The sequence below is a fragment of the Taudactylus pleione genome, unplaced genomic scaffold, assembly GCF_031769625.1.
Source record: "Taudactylus pleione unplaced genomic scaffold, aTauple2 ptg000110l, whole genome shotgun sequence".
NCBI classification, from domain to species: Eukaryota; Metazoa; Chordata; class Amphibia; order Anura; family Myobatrachidae; genus Taudactylus; species Taudactylus pleione.
In genome coordinates, this window is record NW_028284512.1 from 3490547 (window position 1) to 3508224 (window position 17678).

A 17678-nucleotide genomic window follows, 5' to 3' on the forward strand; every position below is an offset into this window, starting at 1 on the left:
CTATGAGAAAATGACACCAGTGCCTGCGTCTTCATCTTTGTCTCTCTCTCCGTAGGGCTGTGTTGCTGCCTTTCTGGATGTGGTTATTGGAGGCCGAGCAGTTGAAACTCCTCCGTTGTCCTCTGTCAATCTGCTTGAAGGGTTAAGTCGCACTGTTGTATATATGACTTACAACCAGCTGGTCAATTTGGTATGTGTCCTAACAGTAATCCAGCGGTTATATACAATGCAAGAATTTATTTATCAAGAAAATTGTTTCTGTATTAGATGGGGGGGCAGTGTGCAGTAAAGTGTAACACTTTCATCATGACAGTCTTTTTTTTGGCTTTTTTGAAAGGGGGTCGGGGGAAGAGAGTGTCAGCTAGACCCTTTAAATGTTGTATGGTCCCTGGTATGTAGGGGTTAGAACTCAAGTAAAATTTCAGACAAGAGGTTTGTAAATTAAACTTTGTGGGGCACGATGTTGGTGTATTTTTAATGTTCATAAAAAGATATTCATGCATACGAACATAATCAGGAGCTGACCACACACCAGCTCAATATGAGGACCAAATGACCGGAACGTGTGACCAGGTTGGTGATGGATGTAGGTGGCCAAATTGCATGCAGTCGGCATCTTGGCATACATCAGGGTCACTTCCAGCATTATTGGGCCCATTAGGGTGGGGGGAAATAATCACACAGGCCAGTATTGGTCTTCTGGGGTTATCTTTGACTACATTTTCCTATATGTATGATAATGATCTGTTTTCAGCCATTCTATATTGAACTAATTGCCCATTATCACCTATAATATTGAAAGCCTGTGTAGCTAGCAGTACTTAACCAGCATGTTTACCAGTATATAATTGCAGAAAATGTTACTCATTGTATAGTCTAAATCACTGTTTACCAAACTCATCCCTCAGGGAGCACTAAAGGCCCCCATACATCAGAGATTGATTGCTGCAATCGTGCAATTTGCAATTGTGTATAAAAATCTTTCCCTTTTTCAATCTATTTCAAATTGCACGATTGCTGCAATCAATCGCTGATGTATGGGGGCCTTAACACTGCCATTTTCCCTAGTTGGTGCACAGGTGTATTAATTACTGATTGACACATTTTAAAAGATCCACATGTGGAGCTAATTATTTCACTTGTGATTCTGTGAAGGGACCTGGAAAACATGCACTGTTAGTGCTCCCTGAGGAATGAGTTTGGGAAACACTGGTCTAATTGGTTATTGCATTACCTAAAGTGGACCCCGCATTTACCAGCATGCACCCATACACATAATCCCAAAATCTAAATTTTTCGTTCTTCCGGGATTGAGCCACTCAGACCCCAGAGAAGAGGTGTGTATCTTCCACCTATAATGAGGCTCGGAGGAAAGCAGACATACCGGTGTGGATTGTAGGGGGTAGAATGGGCACTAGAGTAACCAGTGTGCGAATGCACACGTTGCTGAGGATGACTGTAGAGCTACATCTCATATTTTCTGGTGCACTTTGCTACAAATGAAGTGTGATATTTGTGACCGGTAGTTGACGGGTGCATGGTTTGACCTATGGTAACTGGTTCCATCGCTTTTAATTGAATTGCCCTACATCTGTCACTTGATGACCATATCATGTTACCGTAGCAACTCGCACCTAGCCAATGCTTCAAACTCTTGCAGCTTTATCAGTAGTCAATTTTCAATGTAAAGACCTAAGATGCCTACTATTATAAACATCAAATATTGGGAACATGTTTTGGCATTTAATACTGCCAGTGACATAGTTCTATTGTGGTCAGGGTATGCAGTCGGGAAACCGGCGGACTTAATCCCGACAACAGCCGGCTTCCCGACTGCTTTATCCCGGCGAGGGTTAAATGACAGGCATCAAAATTTAGACGCCTGTCATTTTACCGACGCCGGGAGACCGGCGCCCGGCATCCCGATCAAAGTGATGCCAAGCGCAGACAGTCGGGGGGGGGGTTAGGTTTAGGGCTCCGGGGGGGACTTAGGGATAGACACACCCCCGGGAGGTTAGGGTTAGGCTGGGGGGGGGTAGGGTTAGGCACCCCAGAGGGGGACTTAGGGTTAGGCGGCAGGGAAGGAGGTGGTTAGGTTTAGGCATTGGGGGGAAAGTTAGGGTTGGGCACCCCTAAGGAGGTTAAGAGGAGGGGGTTAGGTTAATAAATGCTTACCTGGGGACGACCGGCATTTTCACCAAATGTCGGCGGTAATTCGTACCGATTCAGTGGTCAGAGCTACCCCCGATTGAGAAATCCTGAGCTTACAGAGATTGCAGCAAACATGAAAGTGTGGCCATAGCTGTAGACTGAACACTTATATCTACTGGGATGCCCTGTAGGTGACAGTCCCCTTACATTACAGGGGACAGTCTAGCTAAGGTCGATTGCACTCTTGAGTAGACATGGTGGCTTTATGACCATTATTTGTCCAACCCTGACATACATGTGTGATAACTGTACAATTAATTAACATGCATGATTCTTGTTCTCTTACAGCTGGGATTCTTGCGCAGTGTCATATGTGGAGATCAGTTACGCGAGGAGGACCGAATGGCTCTGGAAAACCTTCTAGCTACAGTACCCCAAAACAAGCCAGGCAAAAATGACAACACTAACAGCACCCCTCAGCTATCCCCTGCTACCACCCCAGCCTGCAGGAAGAACAGACTGCCTATAGGTGAGAAGACAATACATACCATACAAACTGTTAAATTGCTGTATCCGTATGTGTCTATCTAGGGTCAAGGTTAACAATTACCAAGCGAGCTGCTATTATACCCTATTGATTAAGTGAATATTGCATTTTGCTAGGATGAAGTATGTAGTGATAAATGCATTTAAAAAGTTTTGTCTGTCACTTCTAAATGGAGCTGTTTTGAATCTTGTTTTCTTTCTTCAGCACAATTCACTCACCAATCAGATGTCTGCTACATGCATTAGGCTGTGGCATCTCATTGATTTACTTATTGAACTTAACCAACCTATTCATTAACACGTTTGTAACCTAGGAGATGAGGCAGACTTGCACATCTGTTTTGTGGACTACACTTGCTCAGTAGCTGAGCGCACGTATCTCAGGGAAGAAGCACTGGCTGAAACAATAGATATCCCTGTAGGCAAAGACATTTAACAGATTGCCATCTAGAAGATAATACAGGGGTTAGGTAAATAATTTTGTCTGAAGAGACTAAAGTAAATCTAATTGGCCTTAATTACAAAAGGATTGTGTTTTAAATTAAACACTGCACCCAAAAGTTTAACACCATCCCCACTGTACAGTATGGCAGTGGTAGCTGTATGCCTGGCCAGGCAATTAATTAAAAGCTGACTGTTGACATTATAGGCAAATCCTTTCCGAAAACCTGTTATATTTGCTGCCAAAAACCTCAAACTGGTGATGACATTTCAGCAAGGCTATGGTCCATAACTCACAACAGAAGCAGCTCTCTGTTGTCAGTCTCTAAACCTTGATCTCCTCACTAATCTGTGTCAAGATCTCAGATTTCCAGTCTGTTGCTGCTTCCAACTAACCTGGCCAAGCTCAGGGAGTTGTGCCAGGGTTCAATTGGCAAATCTCATACCATTTCTGTGCTTATAGAGAGAGAGAGAACATTTGTGTTCAACGTGATAGGATCAGTACACGTAAATAATTTTTCACATTTTTATTATTTTATGGTTTACGGTTATCTTTTAGATGTGGAAGATAGTGTGGGATAATTATGTGTGTAATTTGCTCTGAGGGATCAAATAGTGTTGATGAAAGTTGAGCATTGTGTAATAAGGTCAGTATACTAGATTTCTCATTTAGACTATGAGAAATTTACTTTAAACATAAGCACATTGCATTGCACCAAGTTTCTTTGCAATATTAATCGAATTTATTATTTAATTAGCAATTTCTAATTGTACATCATTTTTCGTGTGTTATTTAAGATTTATTTCTTGAATCAAAGGGATAAACTGTTTTAACAAACTGCTATGTGACTAACTGTGCCCCCTTCCCGATGTGATCCTGGTGTCTCCATTGATGGGGGTTTATAATGTGTTATAAAGTGTGTGAATAATCTAATTTAATTTTTTCCTTTATAAATGTGGGCAAACTAACTCCCCAGGGCAGCAGCTGGCAGCTATGACAGCCTGGGACACGTCTGCATCGAATCTCTCGGCACACATAAATTTGGTGACCCCTTTTGGTGTGTAACTTGGGATATCCTTCTGTAATGGGGAGAGAGTAAGCCGTTATTGGGTGTGACTAAGCTTGGCAGAAGAGCCTTCATGAGTATTGAGTTGATGAAGCATGTCGGGACTTCTAAAAAGTGGAGTAGAAACAGTGCATGTAATATACATTATATACTATGTAAATTCCATGCTGGTGAAATAAAAAAACAAAAAAAAATGGGCCCGTACTCCATAAAAACAGTTTTTTTAGTTTTAACCAGATAAGTTCCCCTTGCCAACAAAATCTGACTGGTCTCCACAAGGACTTGATATTAATCACCTAGTAAAGCATGATACCACATATTCTGAACACACGTTACACCAATCGTGCCTAATATAAAAAGCAATCTATACACATACAGGATGGTGATTACTACCAATCCATCTTGCAGGGAGCCTAAAGGTGCGTGCACACTAGCCGAGTTTTGGAACGATATGCCCGATTCCGATGCATCGGAACGAACTATCGTTCCAAATCATCTAGTGTGTATGCTCTATGATGTCTGGTGCGCCCTCCCATGGGGTCTATGGAATGTTCATTCAAAACTGACCGTCCTTTAATAGAGGTCAGTCTCACATAATATAACCAGCCCCACCTTCAGTTCATTGGATACACATTATTTAGTTTCAAGTGGTGTCTCTGTGACATTAGAGTACTTGTGGTGTATTTTTCTCAAGCTGTGCAGTCTTTACACATTTGTATTAACAATAATTGATAAGCAGGGCTAATTGAATGCAGGCCGGCGATCAATTAGCAACCGTTCAGTTAACGCAGCGTTTTTTAAACCACTGTGTCGTGGCACACTAATTTAATTTAACATTAAAGAAATGTTTTCAAGGCACATATCAGACTTTGTAACTATCTGCAATAAATTGTGGTGGCGTTTAGCATACCCTCTTATGCATACCCTTTGGCGCATAAAAGGAATTTTAGGGACCCTCCTGAACTTTTTACTTAGAGTGGTTTGTAAGCCTTCGGCTCAGATGCCCTGTCCAGTTATCCTTCTTGGTATATATCTGGCCAGAGATTGTGTGATGTCACTAGGAACTACAGCATTTGTTTAAATAGCATTGGTAGCCATCTAGTTGTTTCAGATGCATCTGGTTAAAATAATTCTACCATAGTTGTTATAAATACTGTGACTACATGTCTGGCAAACTTAGTAAACACCTGGCTTCTCTTCCTATGCCCGATAATCGTGACACTAGGCACCAGTTACTTAGTCATCACATGCATGTTTCCATTTCAATACATATTCAAGCAGCGAGGTTTTCTTATATAATATATATTATGTATAATGCATATATATGTTCATTGTATGGATTTGGATACTGGTGGTGTTTTTTTTTTTTTCTCGCAATCATATCTCACTTTGTACCATTTGAAACTAAGCAAATAAAGCATGTGACAACACCGTGACCTCTACAGTCCGCTCTGAATTCAATTGTTGGTAAAGTGCAGGCTTACAAAATATAAAGCTGATAGCAACTCAAGGCCCCCATACACGGTGAGATTCAAAGTTGGTAAGATCAGTTGTACGGTTTCCCTTTAAATTCTTCCCTTGAAATTCTTCATAAGATGTGGTCAAATGGTGTACGATTGAACATTAAGATCATAGGATAAGATGCATAGAATTATATCACATCATACACGATCAGTTGAGATCTCTCTGCAAAACCATCAGAGCTGCGATCCAACTAGATGACGGTGGGGACGTGCATCGGGGTCGCAGAAGACTCAAAATACAGCTATTTTCAAACGATTGGTCTGTCCAACCTGTAGAAACTGCCAAAATCGTGTTACAAAATCGTCCCGTGTATGGCCACCTTAAGAGCCAGGTTATTTTTGTATGCAAGTGTTAAATAATCACTGTCACAAAGAACTAATAGTAAAAAAACAAAAACAAAACTCAAATGCACAAAACCATTGAAACACAATATTTCTTTATCCTATTGGAGGTGTAAAGTTTTCCTGATCAGCCACAACTTATATTGCCATTAAAGTGCTCAAGATGTATTTGCAGACTCTTGTCAAAAAGAAAAAAGCCACTTTAGTAGAGATTTCCACATTTATACTGCTTGCACTGTAAAGAACCCTGTCCTATGTGTAGGGCATTAAACATGAACAGAGCGGACTGTTGCTGTAGTTTGTGCACTTGTGTGTAGTGGAGATGTGTTCCTCATACTTCCAATCGTGGTCTTTGTCTTGCACAAGAACCAAAATGGACAATCATACTCTCTTCCTTTCTCTGTGTAAAGTCACTCGCAGTAGGAGCAAAACCAGCCTGATGGACGCAGAACACGAGGGCTCTCCTCAAGAGGTCACGTCTCAAGGACAGCCTGATGAAGTTCTTGTCATTTCACTGGGGACAGGACCCCAACTTACACCCGGCATGATGTCAGAGAATGAGGTAACATTATCATTTTTACTACATTTTTGTTAGCAATTTTCAATTCATGACAATGAATTTCCACATTATGCAAGATATTATATAAGGAGAACAGAGTAAGAGGTTAACATGGGCGGGCAAAGCCTAATTAGCGCAACCAATATTTCAGACCACACAGCAATGAAAGAGCTTGATTCTATCCAGCCTATTGACCTATCTTGCCTATCTCCTTCAAATTACATTTATGAATAATACTTTTTTTATTAACAAAAAAAAATAAAATTTTCATTTAAAAAATGATTTCAGAAGTAAAATGAACTCAAAGACCTCACAAGAATATGAACAAAATGGTACTTCTATAATATCTAAGTCACTTACCAATAACTGACAGTGTACACAGTATACCTCCGCAGTGGGGCCCCAGTCCGCCATATGGTCCCGCAGTGGGGCCCCAGTCCGCCATATGGTCCCGCAGTGGGGCCCCAGTCCGCCATATGGTCCCGCAGTGGGGCCCCAGTCCGCCATATGGTCCCGCAGTGGGGCCCCAGTCCGCCATATGGTCCCGCAGTGGGGCCCCAGTCCGCCATATGGTCCCGCAGTGGGGCCCCAGTCCGCCATATGGTCCCGCAGTGGGGCCCCAGTCCACCATATGGTCCCGCAGTGGGGCCCCAGTCCAAAATTCCACACTTTTTTTTTTTTTTTTACTGTAACGTTTTTGTATTTCGCTATCTGCATGGATCTTGAGTCTTCCGTGATTCAGACGATGTTCAGGGCAAGAAAACCTTCCTCTGCCCACATTTATTACAGGATTTGGCAATCTTTTTTTCAATGGTGTTCCCACAGAGAGTATGACCCTAAAGTTTTCAGGGTCTCCCGAGCTTTTGCTTTTCTCCAGGCTGGACTAGATCTTGGTCTTCACCTGGCTACCTCAAGAGTTCAGGTTTCTGCATTGTCAGTTTGGTTCCAGCGCAGAATCGCTCACCTGTCAGATATTAGAACATTTTTTGCAGGGTGTTCTCCAAATTCAACCACAGTTTCTCCCTCTGGTGGCACCGTGGGATTCAACCTTGATTCTCAGGGCACTGCAGGCTCCTCCCTTTGAACGCATAGATATGAAGAGATAAACAGCGCTAATAAAATTTATATAATACTTATAACAAAGGAATGGATTGTGTATATGAAAATAATAAAAACGGCTAAAAATAAATTATACATTCGTATATGCACACAGTTATCTATGCCTCTTTAACATCCATAAAAAGAAATATAGGCAAATAACATCATATGCATAAATACTTTAAAAGCATTAGTAAACAATCAGTTGATATTAAGCATCTGGGACACTTGGAGTATAATGCACAAACCACCTGTTCCTATTATAGCCTGGTAGGAATAGAGGGCCTGATTCAGAGCCGCTCGTAAGCGGCCGGTCGTTCGCTCCGAGCGATGTTCGCACAGCTGCGTATGGGTCGTAATGCGCATGCGCCAACCAGTCAGTGCAATCTGAAATCGAGCACTCGCCAAATAGCGAGTGCCTGCTAATTTGGGTGACAGGATGAGGCGTTTGTGGGTGGTAACAGGGGAAGGTGCTTGAAAACGGGGAGTGGAGATCCGAACGCAGACGTGTCAAATGGTCAAAACGGGCGTTTTAAGGGTGTGCATAATTAACAAAGCAGCGTCATCGACCACGTCACTTGGTTGTCTCTTAGCCTGAACTGTTCGAATGATTGTGTTAGGATAAACCTACCACAAGCACTGCGAGCAGTTCAGATGCCTTTCGATGTACTCGATTAATCAAATAAATAGCGGAGATGACGTAGGATGCGAGTGGCCAGGGGGCGTCTTTACAAAATAGCGAGCGCATGTTTCGTTTGCTCGCTCAGACATAGAGGCGTCAACAGACCGCAAAGAGCGAGCGCTCAATTTAAATAGCCGGCCCCTTTTTCTGACTGAGCGAGCGCAAAGGCCCTGATTCAGAGCCGGACGCTCTGACAGAGCGCTCACTCTGAATCAGAGCGTCTTTTTATTTTTTTATTTTTATGTAGCGGCCTCCTGGCTGCTCGCATTGCTGTGGGTTGCCACCCACAGCTAATTCGAGCGGCCAGGATGATGGTCGCGATGGTCAAGACCATCACGACCATCGGGCTTGCGACGAGACCCTTGTGGTAGGGTCTCGTGGCCGCAAGCCCCAGAGAGCTTTCGGCTCAAACAGAGCCGAAAGCTCTCCCACTGACATCACTTGTGATGTCAGTGGGGCCGCCCCCAGATGGTAGGCGTTCTCATGGGAACGCCTCTGTCTGGGCAGCCACTCCCCTGGCCCGCCCACCAAAGGGGGCGTGCTGTCACTCAACATCGACAGCACGCCCCCTTTGGTGCGAGACCCGGAGCGACGGGGCGCCCGTCGCTATCCGGGTCTCGCGTATGCGCACGACGGAGCCGGCTCCATCGTACGCATGCGCTCTGGGCCTCCATCGACCCGGTTGCGAACGCTCAGCGCTTGCGACCGGGTCTGAATCAGGCCCCAGAGTCTGTTGGCTGGTGTCACATGTATAGTATCAGTCTCAAATAGATACCACTTTGGTCCAGTGATGTAGGGTTCTTTAGTAGAGAAGGTCCTGCATGTTGTTAGTCTCTTGTAAAGCTTAGACCTTTGTAGTTAGAGTTGTTGCAGAGAGGATAGGTGACAGTTAGCCGCAATAAGTCCGGATATTGAAAGAGGATCCAGGGCTTGGTCCAGGTGTTCAAAAGTGCTGATAAAAGGTCCCAATGCAAAAGGAAGTCCAGTACAGAGTACTCCTGACACGTTTCCCTGGGTGTCCCACAGCTTTAAGCCCTTGGACACAGTGGACCTCAAATGGTTGACAGCGAAGACACTTTTTCTCCCCGCTATCTCCTCCGCTCGCAGAGTTTCTGATTTGGCAGCGCTTTCGTGACGCTCCCCATTTTTGATTTTTCACCAGAATAGAGCTGTCCCCCATACACTGGCGGATTACCTTCCGAAGGTGGTGTCCCATTTTAATATGAATGAAGAAATTGTAGTTCCAGCCTTTCAGTCTTCAGAGCTTTCTGTATGTGAAGCTTCCCTGTATGTGGTTCGAGCCCTTCATATCTACGTGGATCGTACCAACTCCATCAGGAAATCAGATTCGCTATTTGTGTTATATGGTTTTCACAAGCGAGACTGGCCAGCTAACAAGCAGACTCTGGCTCGGTGGCTGAGTATGACTATATCTCAGGTTTAAACACAGGCTGATCTCCCTGTTCCTAACACGGTGACAGCACATTTGACTCGGTCTGTGGGACCATCGTGGGCGTTTAGGCATGGCTCCTGTGCGGAACAGTTGTGCAAGGCGGCCACTTGGTCTTCTGTCCACACTTTCATAAAATTTTGGCCGGCGTATTCTCCTCTCGGCTCAGGAGCATCCCCAACCTTAAGGGAACTGCTTAAGGACATCCCCCAAGGTAGTTCCTGGTGACCCTATGGAACCTGAAGAAGAAAATAAGAGTTATGGTAGACTTACCTTTGTTAACGCTTTTTCTTCTTGTCACTGATTCCCTCATCTTTGTGAGAGTGTTTCTAGTGTAATTTGTACTTCCTTCTCCTGCCATTGGGCTTGTTTACAAACTGAATGCCTGTGGCTAGGGGCGGGGTATATATGGAGGAGGACCAGGGCATTCTGGGAGCTAAAGCTTTGACTGTTTGGTGCCTGGATCACTCCAACCACATACCTCCCAAGGTAGTTCCTGTGGACCCTATGGACCTCAAAGAAATAGCGTTAACAAAGGTAAGTGTACCATAACTTTTATAACAACAAGGAGTGTGACAACACAAAACTAAGGAAAAAGAGGAAAACAAACCATGCAGTAGTATTGCTAAACGGGGAGATTTGGGAAAACGGAGTAGGAAGATGGGGAGAGCTGAAACCACTGATGGAATAGTCAACCATGATCTAAATAATGTCACCCATTTATTTTATCTGAGGTGTTTTGATTTATTTGAGGTTCTCTAATGTAACAAATTACTTAATGAAATCTGAATTGAGGTTGTGTTACACAACCGTGGACTAATATAATTACTATTTGGCTCTGCAGGTGTTGAATATGCAGCTTGTAGATGGCGGACAAGCAGATGTGCCTGTGGATGACCCAAAACTTCATGGGAAGCCTGACAAGACTCTGCGCTTCTCTCTTTGCAGTGATAACCTAGAAGGCATCTCAGAAGGTGAATGTTTGGGTTTAAGACCAATAGACTTAGCAGGAATTCCACCCATTTTTGCTACACCTTATATTTATGCTATAGGAACTCTCAAAAGTTGGAGAGACGCTTCTGAGCTCATCTAGTGTTTAAAATGGTGGCTTCCTTAAATATATAGTAGCCACAGTGTCAGGCTCACAAAAACACATATAAAATCATTGAGAGAATTGTCTTATTTTGTAGCAAGTCTTTGGGGTATATTTACTAAAGTGCAGGTTTTTAGAAGTGGAGATGTCGCCCATAGCAGATTCTACTTATCATTTATCTAGCACCATCTAGAAGATAATAGCTAGAATCTAGTTGCTATGGGCAACATCTCCACTTCTAAAACCTGCACTTTAGTAAGTACACCCCCCTTGTATCTGTACTGCTTTAAATGCACAACGTTTTATGAAAAAGACCTTGGTATCGTAGAAATCAGAAGACATTGTTGGCAACATTGTTATCTTGTGTAAGTGACCTGTAACAGATTAGAATACTTATTAAGATGGGTGCACACTAAAAGATTTTACCCAACGATGCTAGCAACTGGACCAATTCAGACAGACCAAAACGATCCCGAAAACGTGCGATATACACCGTACAAACTACTCAACAATCGTTCATTTCCAACACTTTTGATTCCAAATCGTCTCATCTCTGTACAGTCCAGATTGTGATTTCAGAAAAGGGGAATGCTAATTAGCAATCATTGGGCCAAGGTCCGTACATAAAATGCTCTTTCTGAAGGATACCAAAACAACGGGATCGAAATAGTAGCACACGATATATATCTGGAGCCAAACCGACCAGTTTTAGATCAACTTTTAGGCCCTGGTGTTGCGTACACACTTTACCATTATTGGGCTTTTCTGACCATCTAGCTATGTCGGGCTGAGAATCGCATGCTGTGTACCCATCTTTACTCCAAAGTGCAACAGTGATTCCAGCTGTGCATGATGAGTATTCTGTATATATTACTTTATGCTGCTGACTATTATGTTTTCAATTGAGCGCAACCCTTAACTACTTAACTGACAAACTTTTTAACCAAACACTGCTCAGAAATAGTTTTTTTTATTATTATTTAATAAAGTTTTAAATGCATTTTTAAAAATATATTTATGTATTCTTTATTGGGGCATAACCCACCCCCCTTCCTTCTCCCAGTGTCAAAGATGACTCGCCCCACCCCCTTGCCTTATTGCGGAGCGTGGGGTAGGGAGGGCTGATCAGTCCTCCCTGCTGCAGCTTATCTCTGCACACGCAGAGATCAGCTTAAGGCCCCCATACATCAGCAATCTGAAAACCACAATTGAACAATTTGAAGATTTATTGCACGATTTTAGGATTTTCCAATCTAGCAATTTGCGCCCATACATTACAGATCTTTTTCAGTGATTTGCAGCAAACAACGATCTGCCAATCTTGCAATGCCCATCATTTTACTGGTAACGGTCTGCAAATCTGCTGATCATGTTCATACACTAGCAATCTACAGCCCCAGTCTTTCTGTGAAATCCAACATGTTGGACAATCTGATATAACAATTACAATCACTAGTTGGTTGCAATCTGTGAAGCCCATACATTGCAGATTTGTATACACAATCTATTGCAGAATTGCCACAATCGATTGCTGATGTATGGGGGCCTTTACTTGTGCTTGGAGGGGAACAATGTTCCCTCCCCCCTCACACTTCTATAGCATGGCATTCTAGGGCGCGATTTTGGAAGTGATGATCACAGACAGACCCATCACTCCTTGGGGGCCTGAGCAGGAGGAGGAAATCCGTTCTGCACGTGTGCAGAACTAAATTCCTCCATTACAGACTGGGGATCAGGGGAAGCAGCACAAACGCATGAGATGCAGCGTGGTCAGGTAACACTCTCTTGGCTGCAGTCGCATCTCACGCCCTGATGGCATACAAATTGGATACTTGTTTTTTTTGCCACTTAGTTTTTCAGTGTCTGTCAATGTTACGATCATAACTCTTTTGAGAAAGTGAAAATTAAATATTTTGTGATTTGGTTGGAAATGCCAATAAAGCAGAAGAGGAAAATCCGTGTTCAACAGGTCCTTCTAACCGATCCAATTCCGTGTCATCCCTGGATCTGGAAGGGGAGTCTGTGTCGGAGCTGGGGCCTGGGCCATCGGGCAGCAATGGGGTGGAAGCACTACAACTTTTGGAGCACGAGCAAGGCAAGTGGAAGATCTGGTGTTGTCATTTGTCCTGTCTGTATACTGTTAATAAAGTTTTTGCTACGTACTTTTGACTTTCCCACTTGCAGCTACCACGCAAGACAATCTTGACGACAAGCTGCGCAAGTTTGAAATTCGGGATATGATGGGATTGACGGACGATAGAGATATCTCTGAAACGGTTAGCGAGACGTGGAGCACGGACGTTCTAGGCAGTGACTTTGACCCCAATATTGATGAAGACCGACTACAGGAGATTGCAGGTTAGAATGGATTAATGGGATTTTTTTGGGCACTGTCAACACCGAAGGTAACTGCATTACATCATGATTCTTCAGTTTTGGTAGGAACCTATTTCGGAACTGGTTTTCCAGCTTCAAACAACTTTATTGGGTTGTACGTATCCCATCAGTGTGTGCGTTTACCCTACATGTATCAATTGATTGCTTTTAGCGTTTATAGCTGTCATTCAAAGTATTTAGAGTGCATTGTTGCATTTGTTATACCTAGAGACATGTAAAACAAATTCTACAATTTTTTAAGGGTAAAAGAAAGTTTAAAGCAATAAAGTTTCATAAAGATCTGTGTTGGCTCCCACTGCAGTGAGACTGACTTTAGCTGGAGGACCGCTCTGCACCGGAAAGGAGGGAGAAGGAGGGACAGGCTGGGGGGTGGCGCAGTGGGTGAACCGAGGTGACCCTGCATGCGCAGGAACCCCTTTAATAGTGTACAAATAAGACTTTCAAATTGTTTACTGGTGGAAAACCCCTTTAAAATAAAAAAAACTGTAGCTCAGGTTTTCAAAATACATTACTTTTTTTTTTTTTGCACTCAACAGATTAGTCTGTCTTACTGTGTGTACCCCAACAAGTCAAATCTAGTTCAGTGCACTCTCATTGCTATAGATTCTACACAACAACGTGTCATAAAATTGGTGAAAACAACAATCTTTTGGCTATAACTTCTGCCTGTATAGCTTTGTTTCATACATTAATGCATGGCATGTGTCACTAAGTTATTCTGAAAATGCATTATTATGATGTCCTGGCATTTGTGCACGGCAAAGAAAGATGATCACCCGCTGATGTCTTAGCTAGGATAATGTCTGGTCACTGGCATTGTGTAGTAAGCTTTGTTTCTTGAAAGCGCTGAAGGTATTACTACTTCTACTCTTTGTGGATGGTTGCCTTATTTTTCCTTTTGTTGATTCTATTATGTTTGTGACTGACTAGCACCCTCTAGTGGCTCTTTTCCATTATTACTGTTACATGCTAATTTTATTTGTTTTGTAAAAATGAATGGTTTTTAATAATAATAATAATTTAATTTATATAGCGCTTTTCTCCCATAGGACTCAAAGTCGCTTTACAGACATCAGAAAACATGGTACATTGTACAAGGATTTGGTGTTGCAAAATAATAGAAAACCACACCAAGAAAATTAAAATCAACCGAAACCTAGAGAGCACAATAAGCATATTGCAGGGTTGGTGCAGACATTTTGGAAAATAACTTCCATGGGTTATATATTCCAGCCACAGAGGTACCAAATGAGGCAGCCGTCCTGGGCGCACTACCGTAGGATTACCCTGGGTGGAATAGGTTACGCCTAGAAGAGATGACACAAAATGGGTGGTTGCAGCATCCTAACGCTAGGAGTAGGGTCCCAACTTAATAGTCAGGTCCATGTATTTTTCATCCCATCCATGTGTACCAGGTGAGGCAGCCATGGTGGGCGCACTACGAAGGTTGCCCTGTGGGGGATAAACCATACAAGGACCCAAGGAATATATGGGAAAACTGACACGTGTGGCAGTATGATATACCCTTTGTGAATAGATCCACATGAAGTACATCCTGCCCATGGAGGATGCACTTCAGTGGAGGTATAGAACACCAGTATAGCATACAGTGGAGGTATAGAACACCATTATAGCATACAGTGGAGGTATAGAACACCAGTATAGCATACAGTGGAGGTATAGAACACCATTATAGCATACAGTGGAGGTATAGAACACCATTATAGCATACAGTGGGGTGGAAGTACATTTTACAAAACAGGGATTAGTAAACACAGCAAACAGTGCTGCAGTTCGGGCATGAGATTTACGGGTGACTGAAACATTTGAAATATGAAATGCACTGAATTAATAGATTCACGTGTTTGTTCATCCTGCCCAAGAATGAACCATCCGAGGCAGCCATCTGGGGAGCACTGTGTAGGTTACATCTGGCAGGGTGTGCAAGTAGCTGAAGTATAACGTCCAGGTGGAGAGAAAAAATAAAAAATAATAAATGGTGTCCACATTTTAAGTTAAAACCATGTTAAACTTAATCAGAAATTAAAAAATTATAGTGATCTGCAAAAAGCCACAGCATTTCCTTCGCTCGAATGTGTGGGTTTGTCGCATCCAGCAGTTTGTGGAGTTCGATTTGGCTACAGCATGAGACAGCAGCCGAACCCAGTCTCAGGGGAGTGTAAATGAAGGTGGCAGCATTCCTTTGTGTTCGTGAAATTGTTTACATTTTGGTTAGAAAGTAGTCAAAAGTCCAAATCCAGTTTGAACTCCGGTTCTAACTCCATGCTTCAGATGGCATGCTTAAGATGCAGGCTACAGTGGCAGGCCAAGCCTGTGTGTGCAGGCTTTAAAATGAGTCCCTTTTGCAGGAGAGGCTAGGTCAGCTGGTACAGTGGGAGGGAATGTTTGAGCAGTTTGTTCAACAAGCTAATTAATGGTGGGGGAAGATGCAGCAAAACGTCGGAAAACAAACTTTCAAAACAGACTATTCTTTCAGTGAAGGGCATCAGATATGGAAGATGGCATTAGTTTACCTGGAGAGAGATGAAAGATGGTATTAAAACTCAGCTCCAGTTCTAACGCCATGCTTCAGATGACATGCTTAAGATGCAGGCTATATTGGCAGGCCAAGCCTGTGTGAGTGTATATATTATCTAGACATTTCGCTATGTGTCTTCCAATTGTCGGACGTCTTGTATCTGTTAGTGTTTCTTATCAGTGTTATCACAGCCCTTTTATTTCTTTTTAAATTTATATATGGCAACCAGGACTTCCATTATATATTATATATATATATATATATATATATATATATATATATATATATATATATATATATATATATATAAGGGGGTCATTGGCCAGACTTGAAATACTCAGCAAGTTTTTACTCCAGCATATCAGAGTATAGTCAGCCCATCAACATTTCGATCCTCACACGGACCTTTGTCAAGGTAGTCACATACTGGCTCCCCATACCCTATTTATACCATAATACAAAGATACACCAAACCCATAATCACTATCAACCCAACCTACATTTAAAGTTAAAAGCACAGCCATGTAGTAATGCACCACTATTCCTGTATACCAGCTCCATAACATGATCAGTACGCTAACTGCACGTGGACCACGATCTCTGCCACACTTTCTGTCAACAAACTGGAAGTCGGCCATTGCCATGGTGTGGAAGACACGCTGTCAAGTCCATCTTCGGGGCGCAGACACGAGCGTCCACATCCGGCTGTCACACCCCATTATACTGATGTACCGAGTAGAGACAATAGAGAGGCTAGCCCAATCACCTCTTCAATCTGAAACCATGTGATCGCCGATGATCATTTGCAGTACAGGTAGTAGGTTTACATTTGCCAAGCAACCAGTATCATAAACCACGTGGTCGCGGGGATGTATATTTAAGTGAATGGTAACTACCATGTCTCTCCATAATCACTTAAAAATATTATCTGGCTCCTATACATTAATCCTTTGGTTATTAGGAATGGAGTTGGGCAGGTATCAAAACATATATAATCAGGCATAAACTTCAAATATGATTCTTCCTATCTTGATTTATTCTATACTGTACATATAGAACAATAATTAGCAGCCATATAGTAGAATCTTAACTATGGTGGCCAAAATCTCAACAGAAAACAAAAAAAATCAAGAAAATTTGATCATATGGAAAAATATAAAATTGATCTAAAGAAATAAAGCTAAATAATAAATAAAAATATATCCAATAGAAAGACTCATAATCAAAAAAAGTCCCAAAGAAACTGAACAATGTTTATATCCCCATTGATCATTCAGCACTTGGCCATTTAGGCCAGAAAAATACCATAATGTATGTAGTGGCCAAATCGTGTCCAACTTATGTATCCAGAATGCTTCTCTGCGCAATAAAATGTTCGCTCTATTGCCACCCCTTCAGGGTGTGGGGAATAAAGTTGATCACCATGCATTTCAGGGATGCTAGAGGTGACGAGTCTCCATGAAATGTTTAGCCACCAGTTTATCGGTTGTCCCACTCTCGATGGCTGATCTAATCAACAAGCGATGATTCGCCATCCGTTCACGGAACGGTCGAATAGTATTTCCCACATTGAATAGTGAGCATGGGCAACGCAAGATGTATATTACATGGTCAGACTTACATGTTACTCAATGTTTTATCTTCATTTTACGACCCGTGTGAGGATGTTGGAATACTTCACCTGTCAGCATGCCCCTGCACGTTATGTCTCCCATACACCTGAACCAGCCTTGTTTTTGCTTTTGTTGTGTAAGCCAGGTATTTGACTTCATTTGCGGATGTAATTCAGA

The 17678-nt window shown here is 42.6% G+C and overlaps 1 protein-coding gene across 8 annotated transcripts in view; it reads left to right on the forward strand.

Annotated features, from left to right (window-relative positions):
- Window positions 1-17678, forward strand: part of GAPVD1 (GTPase activating protein and VPS9 domains 1) — a 105671-nt gene that overhangs the window by 39398 nt on the left and 48595 nt on the right. For 3 of the 8 annotated variants that reach the window (XM_088471108.1, XM_088471112.1, XM_088471110.1), the window contains exons 5-10: window positions 56-190; window positions 2500-2680; window positions 6481-6632; window positions 10704-10833; window positions 12895-13047; window positions 13137-13310. In XM_088471108.1, coding sequence (XP_088327234.1) covers window positions 56-190; window positions 2500-2680; window positions 6481-6632; window positions 10704-10833; window positions 12895-13047; window positions 13137-13310 — 925 coding nt within the window. Of the gene's footprint in view, window positions 1-55; window positions 191-2499; window positions 2681-4115; window positions 4197-6480; window positions 6633-10703; window positions 10834-12894; window positions 13048-13136; window positions 13311-17678 lie in introns of all 8 variants that reach the window. The other 5 variants (XM_088471109.1, XM_088471113.1, XM_088471111.1 and 2 more) reach the window with 3 other exon arrangements.